This window comes from Echiichthys vipera (assembly GCF_963691815.1).
Source record: "Echiichthys vipera genome assembly, chromosome: 9".
Classification (NCBI taxonomy): Eukaryota; Metazoa; Chordata; class Actinopteri; order Perciformes; family Trachinidae; genus Echiichthys; species Echiichthys vipera.
The window spans coordinates 20965046-20975550 of NC_139834.1; the positions used below are offsets into that span (position 1 = coordinate 20965046).

The 10505-nt window shown below is 40.1% G+C and overlaps 2 protein-coding genes across 2 annotated transcripts; both read left to right on the forward strand.

Moving 5' to 3' along the window:
* Positions 1–338: 338 nt before the first annotated feature.
* Positions 339–3823, forward strand: LOC310951711 (epithelial membrane protein 3-like). The gene is made up of 5 exons (XM_083920084.1): positions 339–668; positions 1680–1765; positions 1867–1969; positions 2078–2218; positions 3076–3823. Exons 2-5 carry the CDS (start codon positions 1688–1690, stop codon positions 3249–3251), a joined length of 498 nt encoding a protein of 165 aa, XP_083776210.1. The 5' UTR covers positions 339–668; positions 1680–1687; the 3' UTR covers positions 3252–3823.
* A 269-nt stretch (positions 3824–4092) lies between these two features.
* zmynd12 (zinc finger, MYND-type containing 12) lies at positions 4093–10439 on the forward strand (the record flags this gene model as incomplete). Its single annotated transcript, XM_083920547.1, has 8 exons — positions 4093–4241; positions 5829–5958; positions 6651–6822; positions 6929–7098; positions 7722–7844; positions 7941–8034; positions 8641–8786; positions 10170–10439. The coding sequence occupies 8 exons, from the start codon at positions 4093–4095 to the stop codon at positions 10299–10301; spliced, it is 1116 nt and encodes a 371-aa protein (XP_083776673.1). The 3' UTR covers positions 10302–10439.
* Positions 10440–10505: the final 66 nt, after the last annotated feature.

Below are 10505 nucleotides of genomic sequence, written 5' to 3' on the forward strand. Positions count from 1 at the left end.
ATTATTATACACTTTATTTCTTGTTATTGAATTATCCTCTTTTTCTTACCTACATAAATGTATAATTTGTGTTTTGAAACCTCATAAATTATTGTATTGCTGTGACCTCCACTGACCCTACATGTACTTAGCAGTCTATGGTAGGCTACTAAGACGTATTTACACTGTGTCCCGCCCAGATGTTTTTTATGTGACTAGTGCACTCTGAATACTCATTATGTTCTTGCGTATAAATGTGAGTTATGTTGCAACTGTGTGTTTATTTGTTTTATATATATATATATGCCCTAACAAGACTGAGATCATGAATGGATGTGATAGGGTAGAATGGTCATTATGCCAAAAAGCTTTCCAAGTGGACTGTTTACAGAGGAGCTCTTTTCATGTGGTTTTGTGTGCCTCCACTGCCCATGCATGGGTGGGTCTCACTTGAGTCTTTTTTGGATGGTGATGTTGTTGAGGGACTACGAGGCACAGCAAAAGGGAGCTCTGTTCTGTACAGAGGAAATGGGCGTCTCCTTGGAAAGTTTGGATGGAGTGACTGTAAAAATAAGGGGGGTGTGGTAAGGCTGGAAAGGAGAGGACCACCAAGAGGGGCACAATGTTGTAGAGTGGTGAAGCTGCTTCTCTTCCCGACATCTGATTCAGAGGGAAAGGCAAAACTAAGGGTGAGTAAATAAATCCTTTACTTTTCATATGATTTCAATGATTGTCTAGTTAAATCATGGTTCCAGTTCATTTTAAAACAAATATGTCATTGATTTTTGCATTACATCTCCTAACAATTTATTTCAACAATCCTGCAACAGAAAAAAAAAGTGCCATTCATTCTATCTTGGAAATGTTTGTCTTTTATTCGACTCTTACATCAAATGTAATTTTTTAAAACCATTTTCACAGAATGTTTACCTTTCACTGATGTTCATGTGATGGATGAAATCTAGTGTAATGACATAATTTGACCGTAATTGAGACTCCACCGCCCATCCAAGCGGACCTCTCCTACAGATAGAGATCTACACTGGCAATTTCTGTCCCTTATTTCCCTCTATGTCTTTATTTCTCCCTCTTCATGTCTCCATTCTGTCATCTAAAAATGAATGTCACTTTAGCTGTGATAGCCCCTTTATTGTTTGCTTGTGCACTACTACTGTACAGTATACAATGTCACAGGTTTTAAAGGGGAACATCACCTTAATTGAGAATTCCAATATTTTTGGTCTTAGACCATAGGAATAACATGTATGAATTTTGAAAATGGCCGTAGTTTCCCTTTAATATACTCTAAGTTTACAAGTAAGGCAACTTTAATTAAATCCAAATAACTAAATGTTTACCATACCTATTAAAAAAAAAACATTCAGTAGGGTAGAAAGGTTAATTGGGTAAATATTTAGGAGTCGTTTAGATCTCAATAGGCCCGCCCATGTTCTCTGTAGGTTTGTTGTACGATGGCAACACACAAGCCAGTCAAAGAGAAGTTTTAGAAATAACTCACTCTGTTTTGAAGCGTGGTCTGATGCAATACAGAGTATACTTTGTTTAGCTACCCAGACTTTCCATTTTATGTTTCAAGGCGAAACAGGAAATGTCACTGTGGAAACTGCAAACATGTTAAATTGGTCAAACACTATTTCCTCGCTGACCGTTATATTTAAATGGTTGTTTATTTTTGGCAGAGTTGAAAATGGCATACCTGCTTTTGTTTGTGACCCTGCTGCATCTCATCACACTGGCAATGCTGCTCATTGCAACCATGGAGAAGGTAGTAGTCATATTTAGGATATTGTACTTGTTTGTTTTTACTGTTTTATTTTATAAGTGCAACATATCCAGCTGTGTGTATCATGTCTGTTCTTTCTAAAGTCCTGGTGGGTGTGGGATGGCTTGGAGAACTCAGACCTATGGTACAACTGTAGGTTTGACAACTTCACTGGAACCTGGTTGTGTGCATCTTCCAAAGAAACAGGTGAGCAACAGTATAATTTTGTATACCTCCACACATGAACATGTCTTTCCCATAAGTCAAATCCGAAAACTAAGACTGGTTTTATGTGGGAATTTTTTCCTTTCTCAGAGTGGCTTCGGACAGTGCAGGTCCTGATGGTTCTCTCAGTGGTCTTCTCCTCGGTCTCTTTCTTGGTGTTCCTGGGTCAACTCTTCACCATGTCTAAGGGTGGACTCTTCTACTTCACTGGGCTGTGTCAAGTCTTTTCAGGTAACAGTGGAGTGAAACAATGTCCCGCCCCACCGACATGTCTCTGTATGGTGAGACCATTTGGAAAGGGTGACACTTGCTCTTACAAATACATGGTTGACAAATACGCTAAATGCTCAGACCCTCTATATTTTATATTTTTAGCCCAGTCTGCTTTGATTGGTCAGCCTTTCTGGGTCTTCTGTGTCTGCACTCTCTGCGTGTCTGCACCATCAATGTAGCAGGGGAATGACTGTTACGGAACTTTCTACCTATAGACCTTTTTGGGATTCCATTGCTAGGTGACAGCCTTGGTCCTTGTTAACTTCCTGTCAGCTGAGTTCATTCACATTCACTTCAACAGGAAATAAACTGGGACACATTTAGAATGTTTATGTTTACATCTTTGAAAAGGTCTCTATAGTATATTTGTGACATCTCAACCGTTAATGATGGCTCATTGAAGTATATGTTTAAAGATGCTGTGTGCATATATTGCACCTAGGCCTGCATTTATAAAAAAAAAAAAAAGACATGGAAATCTTACAATATAGGGCCCTTAAACCAATCATAATTTATGACTACAGTGGCTATTTTACTCTTAGTAATTGCAGAATTGGTACAACCTTGTATAATATGGTGGATACGGTATACATTTGAGGCTTGTTATGATCACAAATGTTATGCCAAAACTGCAATCAAAAATGACTCTATTTTTTAGTACATAATATATTGTGAATAAAGTTAATTAAGTTAATATACTGTATTTGGATGTATTCATGTTGCTTTGCCCAACATGGTCAGGTGGGCAGAGGGGGGTTGTCGCTATCATTCTATTGTATATGACAATTTGATTACTTTTTTTGTTTGTTTTTTAGGGTTGACCGCATTTTCTGCAGCTCTCATCTACACATTACACAATAAGGAAATCCTTCAGGACTCCAGAGAACTGACATCAGGACACTTTGGCTACTGCTTCATCCTGGCCTGGGTGTGTGTCCCATTGTTGCTGTTTAGTGGTGTCATATACATCCACTTACGTAAGAAAGAGTGACCAGCAAAAGTAAAATAACAACAACAATGTTTGTTTTTGTTTGTTTTTTTTTTGGAGAGAAAAAAAAGACTTTGCTAATTTTGCAGAAGTCACAGAGTACCAAATTTTTCTGTTGTGCTTATTTTTCTCAGGCTTTGGTTAATGTGATACTGTATGAGAATTGTAGATAGGTCTACATATAAGTATATTGGTTTTGTCTTTAGAAAACACTGAATATCAAACAAATACAGCTATAACACCAACCTTTTAAAGACATGTTCCCTTAAAGTTTTTGTGGTCACTGTTTTGTTGTGTTGTGCTGACCAAGAAAGGTTAATACTTAAGCGTTGTTATGATTATTATTTGTTTTAATTAGTGCTGTAGGCCTTATAAGGCATTTAAATTGCTTTTCCCCTGAACTGGAATTATGTAGACTATATTTTTGTACCTAAAGCTAGAATCTATTTAGTAGCTGCTTTATCCTTATTAACAAAGAAACAGAAAGGGTGCAAGTCAGTTGTTGATACGACACATGATGAAGACATCCTAATTTGTTTTCAGTTTTGATGAAAATAAACTGCACAATTCATACCAAATAAGTCTGTAAATTACCTTTTAGACATTGGTGGATCATAGAACATGTACCCTAGCCTAGTATTTTATATATGTATCCTATGAATGTATGTATGTTTGTATGTTTTAAGCCACAGCATAAAGTAATCAGCTTTTCCAGCAGAAAGGGAAACTACTGGGGCCGTTGCCATAGCGACCGTAAACTGGCGTTAGCTTCATCGGCAAATTTTTTGTTGGAAACACTAGCATAACGTCTGTTTACCCGTTTCTAGCGGGCTGTCTTGTAACAATGGAAACCAGTGAACCTTGTGTTTTGGGGACACCAACACCGTCCAAGATAATCTCACTCGCCTTACCCAAAGGAACAGAGAAGTTGTGTGAACTTTGTCAAAGAAGAGCAGAGCTGCAGTGCGCCCAGTGTCGGGTCACCTTTTACTGGTAAGCTCGAGTTATCCTAGCTAAATGTTAGCTGTTTTTCACGAGGGCTGTCAGGATATACCTCATACTGTCGTACTTTTCTCACAGGTCTTGTGTTCATTTTGTGTGTGGGCTTGATACACTGTCGACTCTAATGTCTATGGTGGGGTTGTGTCAAGGGTTTGGTTTGGACGTTAGGTGGCACTGTCCGCCATGTTGTTCCACAGCACAAATCTTACAGCACCATGTCCAGAACACGTCGACACGAAGAGCGTTCACGTGACCGTGTCGTCAGGAGGGAAAGAACAGCTGGAAAATAAATTACCAAAACGTTGTTTTTTTTTTTCACGTGAATGGGAGCTGCGTCTGTTTAGAGAATTTGCTTAGTTTTTTATTTTTATTTCTTAAAGTAAGCCAACAAGTGGAGATCTTGGAGTGGAGTCCATAACAGATCATAAGATGGTGCTCGAAAAAAACCCTCATTGGCACAGTATGGGGAATGAATAGGAGCACGTGGTGACACCCCTCCTTGGCCTGCAGGGATTTATGTGAACGGATGAGCCACTAAACCCAGTCTCTTAAAGGGAGCTTACAGCCACTCAGTGTGCTTTCTTCCCTCAGTATTTAAATTGAACTACAAGTCAAACACATTTCTTGAATTAGATGAAATATTATGGTCTACACGTCATTCAGCTATACCTCAAAACAATTGGGGATATAACAGGAGCTTTTCATTAGAACTGAAGCAAATAGAGTAGCTTATACACGTTGCCAGTTAAGAGATGAGTTAGCTTTTGTTCTTTGTGAGAGAAACATAACGTTTGCAACATGTTACTCTGGCCCAAAATCAGTAAAGCTATCACATTGTTAGGGGTGAAATGGTAGGCATAAAGAGCCATTTCATTAAGCTGCTGGCTCACTAGTATCCACACTAATGTTTTTGGTGACTGTTTATTATGAGGCAATATACTGTATATTAGCCAAAGAAGACATAGTTGCAAAAGTATAGTGGCCCTGCAGCCTGAGAACACTGTCACAGCTGCTTTTGATGTGACGTGGCCAGATCTCTGCCAGCTCCCTGCTTCTATCTAAGTCCAGAGACACAAATGCGCTGGCGTGAATACACATGCTCCTCAGCAGAAAAAAAAGCAAGAAAAACCAAGAGAGTTTCCACTGAAGTGTGCAGAAGAGGAGAGCCAGATGAGCAAAATTATAGACCAGTTATGTAATGGCATACAATTTAGTATACCCTCTAGTCTGTGCACTCAGATGACATTTTTGAAATGGGATAGAGGCTCTGCTTTGGAAATGTTAGTACTTAAATTCAAACCCACTGGTATAGAAACATTTCACTGTTAATGGTACACATAATTGTATCAGCTCAGTAGTTCATATAGCAAGGAAAACCATCATCAATTACATTGTAGCCAGAGGGGAGATTTGCATAAAAAAAGTATGACACAAAGCGATTAGGATACGAGATAAACTGCGGCAACTGAGCCCCTTGAGCAAATTTGTGATATTGGGCCTTATAAATGAAATTGACTTGTCTTGAGGGTGGGAGTTTGGGAATATGAAAATTACCTGCAGTTTTATTTTATTCCTCAGTGATGCATCGCACCAGCAGGCTGACTGGGTGGGGATCCACGAGAGAATCTGTCAGTTGCTTGTTCCTATTCGCACCCCGACACTCTATAGTCTCCAGAAAGCTGGCCGCATGGAAACACAGTATAAAAAGGTAAGGAATGGATTTGTGTGATGCATTGGGACGACATGCACACACAGACATCTTGCTTTAAGTTTCAGTCCATAAAACTTAAGTTGTCAAATCCAAACCTGGAGCACGCGATCAAATGGTAGAATAAATTGTCTAACAAAAACAACAACAACAAAAAACCAGCGTAGGTTCTGCCAAATTCTCACAAAACTGTTATCTTTCAGGAACAAGCAATGGTAAAGTCATAGCAAAAATGACAACATGATGGGACAACAAAGCTAATGTTTTAGTTGGCAAGGAAAGAAGAAGCGATAATTTGCTATACACTTTAACAGTCTCAGTTCCACCCCTTGAGCACTTTATTTGAGTGATTTGTGTTCTTCATGTGCAGTGACTGAAAAAAGGGCAGGAAGCTGCGAAAGTTGTTTTTTTTAAAGTTGTTTTACATAAAGATTTTCTTCTGAAATGTATATCAAGGTTCCTTTTTGGTTCCTAGTGCGGTTGTCACTGTTTCCAGAGCCAGTTCCATCTTCAGTGATTCATGTTTTTATTTATTTATTTATAACATTTAATGTTCCTGTGGTTAACATCAGAACATAAAAGTGGTTTACTCCTGGGGAATTATCATGTAATATTCCTGGAAGCAGAGTCTGATAAATTAATGCATGGTAAAATTAACCTGGCGTGTACCTTGGTTTCGGTTCCTTACTCAGGAGGAGCTGATTGATATTTGCAGGTCAGTGGCTCAGAGCAAGCTGTCTGAGGGGAAACACCAGGAGGCTCTGCCTGCCGCACAGTTCTGCCTGAGCTGTTCCATAGACATCCATGGCCCCAGTACTCTCCAAATGGTCCCTGCTTATCTCCTGCTGGCTGAGGCTAACATGGGTGAGGAAGGAGCACAAAACCGTTTCTCAGCTCAAATCGCCTTTCTCCTTCATATATCATGGTTAATGTCTATGTGTGTATTTGAGTGTGTATTTGCACTTTCCAGGTTTGGGTAATCTAGCACGGGTGGCAGAGCTCTTGTCCCAGGCAGAGTGGGTGGTGTTGAAGAGCCCAGAATGTGATCACGCAGTTCACCACCAGCTGCACAGGAGCCAGGGCCGCCTCCACACAGTGACTGGAAACCTGGAAGCAGCTCTGCTTAACTTTGCAAATGATGTCTGTGTCATAAGTAACACACTAACTAGAAATGGCTTGAGAACCATGACATGAAGTATTTTCAACTGTCCAATAGCTTCATATTGTGAGATGAAAACAGCAAGCCACAACTCGGTTTCTGCAAATTACTCACCATATGAACTTGTCACTGCTTGGGAATATTTTTAAACCTACAGTATATGGCGTACATCATCTCTCAGGATGTATACTATTGTGTTCCTTTTGTAGCATGATCCCCCACCAACACTGAAAATGATCCACTATATATTGAATGATTGAAACCCTTATTTAGACAAGGAAGGCCAGTACAGCAAGCAAACTCTTTTACAAGGACACTCTGATTACAGTACATATAAACCAATAAAAGTACATATAAACCAATGAAAGCACACACAGGTTACAGCATACATCAACAAACTATACAACTAACAGACTAAGGACATCAGCATAAGGGACGGCATTAATTCAAGGAAAAACACATGCATTCACACTGATTTTCGACAGTCAAAAGGGATTTAAATTGATTAAAAAGGGATACACTTATAATAATAATTACATACGTTTGTATATATAAGTGCATGAATATACCTAGAAAAAAGCCTATTGCTCTGATGTTTTTTCAGATATACCATGCCAGTGAGGAGTACGGTCTTGATAGCACAGTCACCTGTGGTGGCTACTTTCTCATGGCCGATGTGTTTGCCAAACAGGGGAAGATGCCCGTTGCTCGTTCCTTGTACTCTCAGGTAAAATAAAGCAGACCTGATTATGATGATACAGTTTGGTCAAATCTGTTTTTGTTCATGTGTTTCATGGTTTATCTGCTGTCGATGATATTGTAGGTGGCAGGTACTTGGCACCACCATCTGACCAAACTCTTTAAGATCCACACCCAGAATGTCCAAAAGCCTGACGTGTTGCTGGAGCCCACTTATGGTGCGTCTTCATCCTGTTAAATATGCACAATGTAAATGTAATATAAAACCATAGAAAAAAACTCACATTTAGTTTTTTTCATCTAAATTCTACCACACTATTCAAACTGAGAATCAGAAATTTACATCATCAATCCATCATTATCTCCACTTGCTAAACAGCAGCGAGCTCCATTGACAACAAATAAGGTTAATAGTGCCTATATTTAGCTTAGCTGTCTTGCTGTGCAGTCTACAAGCTAAACCCCAGATTTACGCTAGCATGCCTAGGGCTGACTAGAGACCAGTGCTGACACACTGGCTGTGTAGTATCCGCACCACTACCCTTTATCGCAGCTGCTGCCCTACATATGATGCTAAGCCTGTTAGCTCCAATGCAATTTCCCAGGCTTCCTGGAATGTTTAAAAGGAAAAACTGGATTTTGGAGGGAAGATTACGCAAACTTTACAGAAGATGCAGACAGATCTGACTTGTATGTTGATCTATATTAAACGCATTAAGTGAATTAGTTGTTTCAATTTGTAGAGTGTGGTGATACTCATGGGGATATACTGTAAAAGCTAAAGGACAATTGCTTCTTTGTCTCTATCGATGACTTTCAATCAGACAAAGCCCAGCGAGTTGAAGTGGACGTGATGTTAAAAACCATATTGGAGTTTGAGCAGAATCACTCCACAAAAGACTGCGCTCAGATTACACTGGTGGCCCACTGCCTGGCCATGCTGTGGTTCCTGGAAGGAGACTTCATACAGGTGAGTCACCTGACAGGGTGTCCAGGTATTATAGGTTAAGTTTGACACAATGACACAGTTTCCCATTTCCCCGTTCAGTGTCCTACTTTGAAGGTCAGTCTCAAAATGGGATTATCACTAATTGGTAAAGCTGTGAAGACGAGGTGGGTGTTAGCGGAGGATGATTCAACTGTCTCTGCATTCTGACTTCTACCTTGATTTCCCGTCACTCTGTAAAGCCATTGGCTTCTATTTTTGGGGGCGTAAACTGCACCTTAAGATGTGCAATAAATTAGTAGATCTCGTGTGTCAGAGAATTAGGCCGCAACAGGATGGTCTGTAGCGCTGAGGTGACTGCCACAGACTTAAAACCTTGTTGGTGTCAAAGTTCACTGGATAATAGGCAGGTGGAGATTGAAGATTGGATAAGATCGTATGGCTAAGTACAAGTAGCCTCACTAGCAAAACAGAAATAGAAATGACACCAGACAGTCACGAAACAAACAGATTATGTGTTCGACTGTTTCGTCAGTCATGTTTTTATCTGATGGTTTGGGTGGGTTGTTATGGCTGGATGGAATACAATAGGAGTTTTGTTTTACTTCACCAAAAGCTGCACCAAAGTTCCAAAACTAATGGAAAAAATGATCCACATATTAAAGCTTTTCTTTTTTAGTGGTGTCTTTTCTCTGTTAAGCCACATAGGCCCTGGTGTGAAGCTGAGTCAAAATAACAAGAGTTACCAGCACATTTACCCCCTAAAATACCCTAGCTATAGGAATAAGGACCAGAGCTCACCATACCAGGATGTTAACTAGCCTGATTGAAGAGTATCTTTGATCTCCATTGTGAATTTCTGTTTTTCAGATCAGCCACCAAGCCACAAGTCTACTGTTCAGCCCAACTGGCTCTTTTTCCTTATATTTATTGAACTACAAAGTAAAATAAAACCCAAAACTAGTCCGCACAGAAGCCTGGGTATTCATTACTGAGAGAGCTGTGGGTGGATGTAACATTAAACACATAAGTAGTGCTACTTGGGGATACACAATGCATATTCCCAGCTGTTTATAAATCCTAAAAAACTGCAGGAATTCCATGGATGCCGCTGCAAACCTCAAAAAATGTCAGTGCTTGCAATGTCCATTCCATCAAAGTATGCATTGATTTGTCAACAGTATCAAACAATGCTTTTGTATCCTCATGTTCTCTCAGTTCTAAAGTGTAAAGGACAGTGTCACAACCTACCACATCAGGTTGTCAGTGGGGGTGAAGTGGGATAAGTTGAGCCAAACGGGTTCCGATCTAATTTTCAGTGATATCATTATATAATTCAGCTTTACTCTCCCCTGGGAGTCTAACAGCTGCAGCTGTGTTTGTTTTCCGTTTGTGTGTGTGTGCCAGGCAGTGGGATTTGGCAGCACTGCCCTGCAGGCCAGCCAGCTGATACCAAACCATGACCTGACAGAGCCCATCCAGGGCCTGCTGCAGCTGGTGAAGAGTCTGCAGACAGAATCACATCCTGGTTCTGACTAGTCACCGTACCTGTTCTGCCTATCCCTCTGCTTGGAGATCTGCTCCACCGGGACATCTGTTCAGTACTACACTGAGTTACCCATGTAAATGAAGAAAACAACTCTACCGGTAACAAATAAAAAGTTTATGAGCACAGGGCTTATGATGTCATATAGGGTTTATCCAGATGTGGTGAATTGGTAAGCCGCTAATGAAAACAATACT

Coding starts and splice junctions, on each gene's coding strand:
- LOC310951711 (XM_083920084.1), top strand. CDS start 1,688: ATGGCATACCTGCTTTTGTTTGTGACCCTGCTGCATCTCATCACACTG. Junction 1,766..1,866: donor TCATTGCAACCATGGAGAAG/GTAGTAGTCATA, acceptor TTCTTTCTAAAG/TCCTGGTGGGTGTGGGATGG. Junction 1,970..2,077: donor TGCATCTTCCAAAGAAACAG/GTGAGCAACAGT, acceptor TTCCTTTCTCAG/AGTGGCTTCGGACAGTGCAG.